This window comes from Aythya fuligula, chromosome 1, assembly GCF_009819795.1.
Source record: "Aythya fuligula isolate bAytFul2 chromosome 1, bAytFul2.pri, whole genome shotgun sequence".
Taxonomy (NCBI): domain Eukaryota; kingdom Metazoa; phylum Chordata; class Aves; order Anseriformes; family Anatidae; genus Aythya; species Aythya fuligula.
Window position 1 is genome coordinate 94,613,894 of NC_045559.1, and position 13,769 is coordinate 94,627,662.

General features: G+C 38.0%; 1 protein-coding gene across 2 annotated transcripts in view; it reads right to left on the minus strand.

Annotated features, from left to right (window-relative positions):
• Positions 1-215: 215 nt before the first annotated feature.
• Positions 216-13,769, minus strand: part of PROS1 (protein S) — a 35,259-nt gene continuing 21,705 nt past the window's right edge. The window contains exons 9-15 of one of the 2 annotated variants that reach the window (XM_032182673.1): positions 12,753-12,871; positions 10,470-10,659; positions 9,341-9,508; positions 8,113-8,281; positions 6,490-6,638; positions 5,441-5,654; positions 216-2,625 (exon numbers count right to left, since the gene is read on the minus strand). In XM_032182673.1, the coding sequence (XP_032038564.1) occupies positions 2,480-2,625; positions 5,441-5,654; positions 6,490-6,638; positions 8,113-8,281; positions 9,341-9,508; positions 10,470-10,659; positions 12,753-12,871 (1,155 nt within the window). In that variant the 3' untranslated portion in view covers positions 216-2,479. Of the gene's footprint in view, positions 2,626-5,440; positions 5,655-6,489; positions 6,639-8,112; positions 8,282-9,340; positions 9,509-10,469; positions 10,660-12,752; positions 12,872-13,769 lie in introns of those variants that run through there. The other variant, XM_032182683.1, reaches the window with a different exon arrangement.

Below are 13,769 nucleotides of genomic sequence, written 5' to 3' on the forward strand. Positions count from 1 at the left end.
TTTTTTCCCACATATGCTTTTAAGCTGAGCTTAATTTCTTCAGGCAATATTAAAAAATTAGTAAATTCAAATATTTTTCTAGAGAACATGGATTCCTCTTTGGATAGCACATTAATTTGAGCTCTTTAATACTGAAGACAATCCCTTAAATCAACCATTTGACCAGTAGAACCAGTCCGGCACAGTGAAAATGAACAAAGATAAACAAATACAACTTAAAATGAGAAGAAAATTGCAAATGCTGCTTTATTTAATTCTTACAATAGGGAGGCACTTTTACATTAAAAAACAAAACCAAAATACAGTGCAGAGGTTTCATTACAACTACAGTATCCTAAAATATTCCTGCATGAAAATAAAAAGAAATGGTGTCTGTGTGGGAAACTTACGTGATTTTTGTTTTCTTTAATTCCAAGTCGATACTAATAATCCCACCTGAAAAACATGTTTTCTTTGTTTTTCTTCTGTTCACACAGATTGATGTAACTGTTTGTAGTATTGCTGACACTTTACTCTGTTTCCCCTCAAACTAATTCTGTGTGTACTTGCACAAGGCAAAGAAGCTTACTGAGGGCTTTGCAAAATTTAGTGGGTGCTGTTGAGATACTGTAAATTAAGTAGTTAAAGGTGTGTTTTATGTCAAAATTCCCAATTCAGCTTCACTTTGAACAAGACCTGCTTATTTCAGTAGTTACTCTTTGTCTTAGGCTCAAATGATGCATGTGTTTGTGGGGATGGGAAGAGATCATGGAGGGATGCTTTCCTGCAGTCATTTCCCCTCCATACAGTCTGGATAAATGAATGCAGGTATTTTGTTTGTTTTTCATGCCATCCTAGAAAACTGAAGTAGTTTGGCAATTAGCCCCTGGGTGTCAGCTGTGTGGAACTCCTGCTGATAAGCAGCTAAATACAAATCCATTCTAGACAGACTTGGAGACCATTCTGAGGCTGGCTGGCGTGGAAGTCAGAGCAAACACTGTATTAAAGGGCACAAATGGGAAGCGAAGTTAGCAATAACGTTGAAAGATGGCCTCAGATTCTGTGGTGCTGATGTACTAATGTTTGTACTCAACCATGAAAGAAACCTTGCTAATGTCACTAGGAGTATCTGTGGAGAAAGGCAATCCTCAAAATGACGATTGTCACAATCCATCCTTCTGTACGTACATTTCCACTTGATTGTCTCGAGCAAAGAAAGCAAACCTCAGGTTGAAAATTCTGACAGATAGTGTCTCGCTGGTTGATTGATGGGGGTATACATTCATTGCTTTACAGCAATTCTCCTGCTATTTATTTGTTTGGGGGTTATCAAAAGCACTAGGTGAGCTGCGCAGGGAAGCTTCTGGTTGTGTTAAAATGAGATTGGAAGTGGAAGAATGCTCTAAGAATGATAAAGAAATACTAGAAATGCTTAAAATGAACACCTGAGGAGAAAAATACTCTTCTAATCATCTGTGCTTTTAAACTTGGCTGAGCAGAATATGGCTTTATGTGCGGATGTTACTAGCAAAACTTAGGCTTTCAAGTAGGTCAGAAATACCTGCAACGGGGTTTGCAAGTAAGTCTCTTCTGGGGGCTCTGTGAATGTGAGGTTAACCTAAGTAAAGGGAATACAATGGAATATTAGCGGGTGCTCCTATTGAGGAGTGACTTTGTCATAAATGGAATAAAAGTTTGCTGCAAGTTCTCAGCTTTATTTATCAAATTCCAGTTTCTTCTCCTATGATGAAGACCAGAGATCCTTCCCTCATGCAATTTTCTGTTTTCTAAAATTGCCTCAGCTGTATTTTAATCCACTTTGGAAGTAAATTACCTGATCTGATCCAGAACTCTGTTAACGATCTAAAGCTGGGTTCCTATGACAGAAGAATTAAAGTCGGTACAATATAACAAGAGCTATTTTCAAAAGTTAAACTACTTAAAAATATTTCCGTTTGGAAGTTGCTTTATCAGCATTGGTACAATATGTAAACATGTCCACAGAGAGCTTGGGCTCTGGATTCCAGGGCACCTTCTCCTTTACTGAAAGCACGTACTACAAAACCTGTAGAGATTTCTCTTTGTATATTACGTTTGGAAAAGTTTAAAGAGAATGGCTTTGTTTAGATTCAGATAGACTGCCAAAATTTGCAACTTGTAACTCTGTGCTGATATATGAAAATAAGATGTAAAACTTCTCTCTCCAAACTAAATATATCAAGGGCATATTCTGAACATGGAAGATAATTCTGGCTTTAAGATTTATCCCTGATATGGATAAAAGAACACTTCGCGGAGTTTTGATCTTGATTATGTCTCTTTACAGCTGAAAAGAGAAGAGATTTTTTCACCCACATTCAATATAAAAGGGAGGAAAAACATGCTGTTGATTATTTTCCTGGCACATCTTGAATAAAATAGTACAGGCTTCATTATGGCATGAGACTAATTATGCAAATTATATCTGAAAGGAAAAAAAGTTAAATTAAGAATTGAATGGCTACTCCATGATCAGTGGGCACGAGTGAGATCTAATGGAATTGTGTTTAAAATCGGCTTCATCCAGATCCAGCTGTCTGCTGTTGACCTTCACCTCCATGCAGCCGTTATAAAAAGCAGTTACTAACGTTGCACCCAGAGGAACATCTGCACAGAAACACATTCAATTAGGCCAAGGCATGCAACATCTTATATATTTTTCAGATTAGCAAAATCATGGGGAACACTGCATTCCCCCTGCATTAGTTCTCCACGGGAGAAAACAGTAATTTGGCAGGGAACTTTTAACTAAGTTCTTCTCCCTTCTGTTTAAGATTCTTTGAGATAAAGTCAGCAAAGTTGAGAAAGGTCGGTAACATTTGAAATATGCATTACAAGTCTTCTCCCATCCAGAAACCAAAAAACTATACGTAAGTGTTTCTCAGCAGCATTTCCTGCTTTAACTATAGTGAACTAATACTGTGTTTCCTGGAGTGCACTGTTCTTCTCCTGACCTACAAACAGATGTTTATGGGTTTAGAGGTCACCGAAAGAACCATGTTACTTCTGCCAGAAAGCTACTCTGGATTCAAATCTGCAAGTTCTCAAAAAGGGCACCCCTGGGAACTGCACACATTTTATTGCTTCCTTACTGCTTCTTGCAAGTGAAATATCTGTGAGAGACCCGCTTTATCTGTTGCTCATTTAGCTATTCTTTAGGTCATGGTAACATCATATCATTGATGTGCTTCCAGCACACAATATGTAAAGCACAGAACCAAGCAGGTTTTGCTGTGAGGCTGTAGGGTACAACCACATTACAAACTAGACTGAAGGAGATCCGAGTACCTTCAGCAACCAGAATGAGGATACCTAGAAGCTGATATGAAGAGCATCATCTTTTTGTCATGTGTTAATCGTTCTGTCTCTCCTAAAAGATTGCCATGGTCCAGAGAACATGAAACGTTGCTTCCTTGTGGTTTTTGTTGTTGCAAGCTGAGGTACTGCACATACAGTCCTCTAGAACTGTGTCCTTCTGCTCTTTTGGCTTCAGGGATAACGTGCTGCTGTCACAGAACTATGCAACACTCATTTAGCCTGTGCTGACTGTGTTGAATTAATTAGCAAAAAAGAATACTTCCAGCATTGTTACAAGTTGGAAGAAATGTCAAGTGTCAAAAATAGGCAGTTCTGTTTTTCATGAAAAACAGACATTTTTGTTAGGTGCCTCTTAACCATACAGTTCTGTGCACTTAGCTCAGCATGGGAATCCTTACCTACCTTTTTATACTGCTCAGTAATCCCAGAGACTTTCAGAGATGAGTTAGAAGAAATAAATGAGTTGGTGTAGTCTTAAAGTCACTTTCCAATGTTACTTTTTTTTCCTCTTTGGCAACAGAGATTGTTGCAGAAGAGGCTCCTGTGGATAAGGTGTTTGTTTGTTTTGTGGAGTGTGTTGTTGTTGTGGAAATTTTTTTTGACTTCTAAGTAGATACTGGATTTACATACAGGTCTTTTTTTATTAATTTGCAAGGTCTTAACTCTTAAGGCATCAGTGTTAGCAGGGTACTAGGAAGAATGACAAATATCGCAATGGTGGTGAGGGCTAAGAAATGACCAGAGTCAGTCAAGTTACTGTGGCTCAATTAACCTACTGATTCACCTCTACTAAGTCAACAGTCTTCAACTCTTTTAACAGTGAGCAGGCATTACAGAAACTGACACTTACCTGTATCTGACAGTACCGTACCATTAGCATATTCTCATCCTATTGTTTCCATTTGAATTGAACTTACCTGGTTAGTTGGTTTACCAGACATTGCACATCCAGTCAAAAATGAAATCAGAGAAAAAAATGGTGTATTTAGGGACTGAATCTTTATATTCCTGACGATCACTATTTAAAGACTTGTAGAGAAGTCAATCCCAGCATATGTGCCTGGATGCAGAGGCAACTACCACTTCAGACTGAAGCTGTGGTACCTACTGTGCCACCCTAAATATTTTGCGTTTATTCTGACAAGCAAGTCTAGATGGTGGAATCACAATTTGAGCTTCCACAATGGGATGCTACCTTGAAAAAAATGCCTAAAGAGATCATCTCCAAGGGATACACAGTTCTTAATCTCTTTCTACTCCTGTGTACTCTTCTCCTGCAGAAGAAACACACTGCAGATGAAGACTGGCTTTATCTGGGGCAGTGCTATGACAATGCGGCCTAAGAGTAAAATGGATGTCAATTCAAGACTGTGTTTCTCAAAATTTTAAGGGTTTCCCTAGGAATTTTGACTTAAAAAGTTCTGCTAGTAGGAACTTCATCTTGTAACCATGGTGTCTTTGCTCTACTGATTTTCAAGTTTGGGGATCTCAGGCTTTGAAAAATCTTTGTCTGTGGCAATGCTGTTTTTCTGCATGGTTCACACTGAAGTCAAGCTATTTTACCAATAAGCGTGTGTACACTTCCTGTATAAAATTCCTGTTTGTACTTGCCTTAAGATTGGGTATTTGCTTGCAGCTTGTTTTAAACAAAATGTTATTTGCTATTTTAACATATTTTCTGTCTCATGAAGATTGTCAGTCATCTATTACCCAGAGTATAATTGTTAAAACTGTGTTTTGGACTTTCCCTTCTCCAGTTCTGACACTTAGTTTACTCATAAATGTCAGTTTTCTTACATACTTGATAGAGTTTCTAAACTGTGCCAGCTGATGGCATTTCAGAAAACACAGTGGTCACTTGTCCCCAGCTCAATAAAGCAAAATGTATTGCAAATCCAAACCTGTTCAGAGAGACTCATGCCTCTTAATAGGCCTAACGATATTCCTATTGAAAAGCTGACCCGCTCAAAAGCTGCATAAACTGGATGAAATAAAGAGCATTTGGGGAAAAAGTGTTTCTTATACAGTTGTAGGTTTTGTCCAACTCGTGTAAGGCTGAATGTAATCAGGCTTCTATAAAAGAATAAAAAGAAAGGTAATTCACCTGGCAGGCCACCCAAGTAGGTAACAACATCTGTCATCATCGCTTGATGCAAGATAGACAGCTGCTCCGAATTGCTTTGGTCTGTACGTGAATCAACAGACAGTTCAAGCTGCTGCTTGGTTACTACAAGTCCAACCAACACTTTTCTGGGTGTACATAACTTCTTTGATTCCAGACGTGCTACAGTGATATTTCCAATGGTCGCAATTATTTCCTAAACAGAAGAATGTGGAGTCACAAAAGATGCCACACGTAACTTTAACACAAAATTACACTTAATTTTGATACATTTTATACTTGAAAGTAGAAAGAAAAGGTATGTTAGAGCTGTGTTTTAAAAATTGTTACCTTAAGTTGGAAAAGATATTGAAGTTGATAGTTGCTGTATAACCATCACCTTTGTAAACAAAGCCATTCATTTATATTCTGAAGCTTATAAGTGAGAATATTCTTGGGGGGGGGTGGGGAAGTCCTTTGGCTATGGTTCTGAGGTGAAATCCTGTTTCTTTTAAAGGCAATACTGCTACAACTTCAAAGGTAACCCAGTTTTTGCTGTACGTTCTTATTTCAGGCATAGGCATGGATTAGCTATGATGCGCTATTGTAATCTATCTTGGGACACCTGATATAAATGTGTAAACAGGAACTTAAGAACAAAAATATCTGTTTATAAATTGAAACTATTGTTGCCATTGCTATAATACCATGACTACTTCTGTCATATTCACTTTTCTGCTTTGTGCATTTGGAAGGAAAGGCTAGAGAGACAAGACATAATGGATACTACCTAATGTAAGAGTGCTTAGTGGTTGGTCCCTGCTGTAGCAATCATTAATAGTAATATATTTTCTGCACATCAACGTATGATCTAAGTGCCATGCAAAATATTAATTCAGCCTTCCAGCTCCACTGCGTGTAAGTTGTAAGTAACTTCGTTTCAGTTCGACTTTTTTTTCAAAAGCTGAGTAGCGAGTTAAGTGAGACAAAGATGAGAGGTGTGATACATGAGATGATGCTTGAGCCCTGAGCTGCTATAATTTTAAGATCACCTGTGAGTCAGAAGAGTTAGAGTCCACTATGGACAAAGCAAGAGGCACTGTTTCATTAGAAACCAGGGCAAACAAAACACCAGTGTCTGTGGATGGGCGAATAGTCATAGTCACATTTACTAGCCAATCTTCAGCACTGTCAAGATTATCTGTTTTAAAAGAAAAGATTGAAATTAATAAATCTATCTGCTAATGAAAAATTAATATGGTGTTAAAAAAAAAAAAAATAGTACTTCATCTGCTCCTATTGTGGAAAAAACAGTACTCATCTCCAGAAAAAAAATAAATGAATTTTGGAACTTTAAGAACTTATAATTCTTTCTAAAAACAAAACAAAAAATACCACTTAAATCCTGCATCTTCCCTTATCTTCTTTTCCTACTGAACGCTTTTTTTTTCTGTTTTCTCTGGTCCAATGTGGAATAGGTGCCACATTCATGAAAGGTCAGTTTAAGATAATACCTGGAAAGACAACTTTACTCATAAATTTCTACCACTAAGTAGAAGATTGGCAGTTCTGCCACATTTTTACATTCCAAAGCAGTTCTACTGTCAAAATGGGAATATGCAGATGGGTAAAACAAATATGCAGATGGTGCAAATACATGTATAACTTCAGATGATGCATTCATAGTCAAGCTAATACGAAAATTACTGTTTCAAGTGCTATTTGTCATTTTTTTAATCTTTTATTCCAGCATCTGCCCTTCCCTTCCCCAGTCTCATCTAAACTGATTTCTAGTATTTTTTTCAGGAAGCAGAAATCCTAGCACATGAATTGAGGTCATATTCAGATTTGGGGTGGAGGATGGGATGGGGATGAGAACAGAAAGACGCAGGGGTGATGAAAGTGTAGCAGCAGCCCCAAAGAAATAAGTCAGGAGGAGACATGGCAGTATGGTGTTAGTGAATGAATGGGAGGAAAGATGAGTAAATGTCAGTGGCATAGAAACCTCTCATGAGTTTGTTGGAAACATAGGATACAAAAAGCTGTAGAAATCTTTTGAAGTGGACTAAAGAATTTAAAGAAAAGCCCTTGGAAAGAATAGCAAGTCCTGGGATGAAAAGGATGGAGGATCAGACAGGGATTGAGGGGTAGGATAGCATCTGGGATATTAAAGTATGTAATGACGACAAGATTTGATGCTCAAGGAATGCCTCACTTTGGGCTCTCAAGTGTACCCAGGGGGGATTCTGGACTGCAAAACTTGAAATTAGGGCAGAAAGTTCTGGATTCAGGAAAGAACAAGTTATACACTCAAAACCTCTAGATATGATGTTCATTTAGAAACAAAACCACATACATAAAACTATCAGTGATCCTTTTCCCCATCCACAGTGTTCTTTTTCTGTCAGTAATACTATAGCTTTCTTCACTGATAAAACAAGGGGCAGGATTATATCTTTTTATAGTGAACATGTTCAATACTCCTCATCTTTTGCAAATGAAGAATATTCTTCCTAACCTAAAGCACTTCAGAAATTAAACGGACAACACCAATGGGATCAAAAGTCCTCATGCAAGCAAATAGCTTAATTTTTTTGATTTTTCTTTTCTTGACAATCAAACAAGTCCATCACCATTGCAGCAAAAGGTATAGGAATAGAAAGAAAAATACTTACTATAGTTTATTTGAAACTTTGCCATTCCAGTGCCAGGGTAGAAGGATCCTCTCTCAACTGTTACTAAACAGTGTTTGCTTTGTTTTCCTTGAATAACTTCTTTTACACCTGAGTGTCCTTGATTCATTAGGTTCCAGGCACGAATGCAGCCATCTAGGCGAGGGTTAATCTGTAAAAGAATTACAGTACTAGGTGTTTGAATTCAAAGTTGTTTTAAAACAAATTAGTAATGAGGCGTTACTTTGCATATGAACTTATAGCTAATAAAATAGCCTTATCAATGCTATAGTTGCCACATTATAGAAGTGAGACTAGGAAGAAACAAATGGCATGCAGTAAGTACCTCAGCCTTCAAAAGGCACTCCTGATTTAATATTATCTCCATTTTGTAGTTACAGATCTGTACAAAATAAATTGCTTCAATTTTAATGCTCATGCTGTCCTTTCGTTTAGATCACCACAGCTTTCCTATACCTGTAGGACAATGATAATTACTCCTGCTCCTTGTTCAAGGTTTTTGTCTTCTATTTGTACAAAAGCATAAAGAAATTCCTGAAATTACTTTCTGTTAGGTAAGGGAATGTTGTTGTATTGCTTCATACTTCTTCCCTCTACTTCACTTTTGAACAAAAATTGAGTTTATTTTTTATTTTTTAAAAAGCATAGTCTCTAGTGTACAGTTACTTTTTGCCTCTCTATTTAGCGTGTCAGTTATTTTGAGGGTTCCTGGACTGAGAAGCAGGTAATTGGTTGTACTCCTCCTCATCAAAAGACAGAGCTGCAGAGAATGGAAGACTGAGTGAATCACTGGCCTTGACTAGCCTCAGCTATTGAAAAACCTAGTAAAAATGAAAGCTTATTGTGCCTGCAATAAAATCACCTGCACAGTGATTTCCATACCATAGCATGGCAAAAGCTAGCACCAGACACATGAATCGCTCTGAAATGCTCTTGCAGCAGAAGTGGTGGTGTTTTAGGGAATCTTAAGGCTATCTTACGAAACAAGCAACATAATTCTGAAAGATTAGCCCTTAAGAACTGTGTTTTTGTAACTGAAATGTAACTGAGGATAGTGTACAGAGATTTCTGCATATTTGCTTTCAAAACATGGTTAGTAACTCCATTTTCATTTTCTAAATGGGTTCTAAGCTGCTACTATGTCCCGTGTGACTGTTAAAGAAACAATACAAAAATACTAAGTCTTAATCAACATTACTTTTTTAGTTACCTGCTTAATTAGAGTGTCACCCACTTTGCGAGGCAATCCTGCAATGTACACCTTAGTTTCCAAGAAACCATGTGACTGTTTGAAGAGAGTTCCCGGGCTGTTAATGTTCATCACTGCTTCTTTAGCTATTTTTACACTGATGCTGTGCTCTAGTTCTTCAACTGATATCTAAAATTAAATAGAAATGTTTATGTATACACACACATAATTAGAATACTCTTAAATGCTAATTTTATATACCTGTATGAAAGTATTATTTATGTACCTCTAAATATTTGACTTGTAAAATAGTTTTAATGTATTCAGTACTTATAGCACATTTAAACTTGAATCATAGCAACTGTCCATTTCCATGGACACCGTATAGGAGGATGACCTGGGTGCTTTTATTCCCACCCTACCCTCAGGAAAACACATGCAGCTGATTAGTCAGCCTGCTTTATGGTCTACTGAGCTTGCAAGAAGCTTGTTTCTACAGTTGTTCTACATCCCATCTACATCTGGCAGTTCTTCATGTCGCTGTAACCTGCTGCACAGGATTGAATCTCCAGGTGGGACAGGGACAAAGTGGGCTCAACACCTGCTCCTGCTATTGTGAGGTACAGAAATAGATTTTTATCTCATGCATGTTGTACTAAACTGAAGCAGGTCTGTGCAGAATTCTAGCTTCTCTTGGCCCCCTTTAAAAACAAACTTACTGGTGTTAATAATATGCTATTTTTTATAGATGGTATACCTGAGCAAGGCCTTTCACCTTAGGTATGCAAGCTTGAAGAACAAGCTGGGCTTCTGGTCTACCAAAGGTAAATCTTGCTTCCTAGGCAAAGTGTCTTATTGTTCAGCTCACCTTGCAATCATACTTGCTAATGATCTGCTGCTTCCGTTTTCATGACTACAAAGAATAATTCTTATGCTGCCAGGTAGTGCTAATTCTCATTATCAATGATGAACAAATGCCATGATTTCTCAGATGTAAGGCATGCTCACAAGTTTCTTGGTTGGTATTTAAGTCTGGAATTTGAGGGCATCATTTTAAGCCCTTGGAACAGTTGCTTAGTTTCTGCATACAGTACAGAATGTTCTCATAGGGGATTAAAGGAAGGAGAGGACAGAGGTAAACCCAGCTTACTATATGCCACAGGCCATCATTAATGGCTTTTCCTCCGCTGGTAACTTTTGTTCCAAATTCATTCCTGAATTGAATTTCAATCTTTCCATCACGAAGAGCAAGCAAGATCCATGCTGTGCTGTCAAGGGATTCTGCATAGAGTATAACTCCCTCTGCATCATATGTCCGGAAATCAAATTCTGCTGAAAATCTGAGTTGTGAAGAAGGAATCTTATTAATAAAGACAGAAAACCTAAGTACTGAAGAACCTGTGAAAACCTGTTAGTAAGGTTTTAGGGGAGAAAAAAAAATAAAAAATTCATAGATATTAACCTTTTGGTAACTCTGTTTCTGAGCAGTTGTGGTATTTGGATGTTATTAGTCAAATGCAGAATCTAATGTTGTTCATCTGAATCCAGGGAAATGTTTTGAGATTAATGCCTGGAGCTGGGATTTGAATTAGCCTTGGTTCAGTTCCCAAATCTGCTATGAGCTTTGCCTGTGAAGGATATCGCATCTACTTTAGTAAGAGGATAGAGATAATATCCCTAATGCATTGCATGGAGATGTGATATGGGGAAAAACACATGATCTATGGCATGCTTTAGCTCAACAGGGCTGCCAAGTGCTGCCCTACAACAATTATGACCCAGCAATTTGCTACAGATACTGATGTCTTTGATACAGCACTCTTTAATTTGAGGATTTGTTGTCTGGACCTCGGCAGTTGATTGAATGTATACATAGTACAATTATGATTTACGGTACAGGCTACTGTAGTAGAGAGTATAAGTACAGTGAGAACAGCCCTCCTCTCCTAGAACTTCTGGGCTATATAAAACAGATTTAGCATGAAAGGAAAAAACAAAGCACACTGGAGTAAGGATTTGCTGAAGACAATAAAAGAAACAAGTATGGGGGCTGTAATTGAGAACTTGATTCACTTTAACTTCCAGTCTTGCTCTTTGTCCACTAGATGTCAGTCTCTCATGCAGACCTACAGAAAATCATTCTGTATTTACACGGAGACTATTAAGATAGTGTCAAACATTTATCATCTTCGAAAGGTCTTTCAGGAGAGCATTAATGCTAGGTCAACTTGGAAAAATGGCAGAGGAAAAAGTTCTCACTATTTATGTCTTTCTGTAAGATTCTGAGGCTCTGGGGATCACCAACTCAACGGCTATTGCTGCTGTTACTCTTGAAATTGTTCACTCAGTATGTCAAGGAGTGCTGCAATTTCAGCTACCACCGTGAAGAAGTCCAACAGTAATGAAGAGGTCACTACCTTTGTCAATTGTTCTGACAGCTGTAAAGGAAATCACACAGACAGTGCTGTAGACAAGGTACTGCACTTTATCAGTGTCCTTGGAACGCTGAAAGGAAGAACAGGATAGGGGGAGCCTTGGCCTGTTTTTGTTTCTCAGCAGTGTGTGTGTGTAACAGGAGGCAGCTTCTACCCAAAGCAGAAAGGAAGTAGCACCACTAACAAACCTGGAGCCATACCCATAGATGAGAATAGAAGCTATACAGTAACTTTTTCTTCTACCATATCTGAATTTCAAACAGAGAATTCTAAATGTCTTCCTGTATCTGCATCACTGACTCCCACCTTTCCTAACCCCTGCTCTTTCTTTCATGAGTAAGGTTCTATCACAAAGATGAACCAGTTTTGCTCTCCACGAACCAATGGGACCTACTGCCTATTATATCTACTGTCCTCAAACCTCTTTCGTTTTTTGCCCACTTAAGTCTGGATTTCTCTGAACTCTTTCTCCCAGTCCATATACCTCTTCTCTACCAACAGCATCTCAGCATCTGTAACCTGGTCTGTAATGGCTGGAAGACTCCAACTTGTTTATTCATATACATGATCACACCACATGCCAGTGGTGCCTGTCTGCCCCAGCTGTGTGCTGTTCCCTGGCTGGGACACAGATGCTAGTGGCTCCTACCTTCTCCTGAGGTGTCTGGAAGAAACCTGCTGACCTCTTAGTTTTGCCACATAAGAAAGCTGCTGTCTACACTGATTAGGTGTCTCAGGGACACAGTACAGTCAATAAGAGATGCTGTAAACTGACTCCAAACTGACTCTTCCTGTCCGCTTTCAAACAACTCTGCGCTCCCTTAAGTGATGGTGTACATAGGGACCTGAGTTAATTCATTCTCCATATAAAAATATCTTAATCCATGGGGAGATGGTGGTATAATTTTTGCATGCAATGTACCTTACGCCCTCAGAAAATTAAGGGAAAAAAATGTCCATGATTTCCAGGCATACTTTTATCAAAAGCAAATGCTTACCTGGTGACATTTGGCAATTTAAACTTTAAGTTCACAACAGGAATTCCTGTAAACTGTTCTGCCAGGTAAAGCAGTTCATTATTCTTTTCTAGGTTCAGTGGGATACACAGAGGAATAGACTGAAAATAATAGAGAAAAAAAAAGCTGTTAATGTTGCGTTGTGATATTCCGTGAAGTAACTTCTGTTGTTGCCTGTTAGTCTATTTTGTTGTTGTTGTTTCTTTAAGCAATGGATGGCTTACCTCATTTTTTAAATTTATTTTTAACTTGAATATCTATTTGCAAATGAAATAGTGTGTTTCTTTTTGTTTGAAAAGTCCATTTCTTTAAGTTGTTGAAGGATAATTGAGATTGAAACACAGTCCTGGTGGATTGTAACTATTTAAATATTCAGTTTTTGAATCAAGAATTCTAATCTTCCATCATTTCCTTTTCTGTCACCAGGGACTGATGACACCCATCTGCTAGGGTCCTGCCTGGTTCCATTATTAAAGCTGTGTGGAATCTAAACCTGATCAGGTCTTAGAAGGGAATGGGGCCAGAGCAATGTCTTATGCAGATTTAAAAATCAACAAAAATCACCTTTTCTTTATCATTACTGATATACAACTATTCATATCTGTACAGCTTCTAGTACTACTAGAATCATTTACCTGGAATAAAAAGAAGCAATTTACAAGTAGATTCAGTAACAGGTCAATACAAAATCTTTGTCTGGCTGTTCATTGAATGTACTTGTCTTTCTTGAGCTCTGGAAAGGGATGTTGATGCAATCAACGCTCTTCCTTCTGGAATAGCATTGAATTAATATTGCTGAGAACTGTTAGTGGAGCTATGAAGCTCTTAAAGCAGTGTGTTTTCAGGAAAAGTCTAAAAGAGAAGTGTTAAGTATTTGTGGCAACTGAAAGTCCTAAAGCAGTATGTGAAACTGGAATTAATCAAAATACGTGATCCAAAGTCAAATGTGAATAATCACAGTCAGCCAGCTGCAGTAGGGGGGAGGGGGCTGTGGACAGA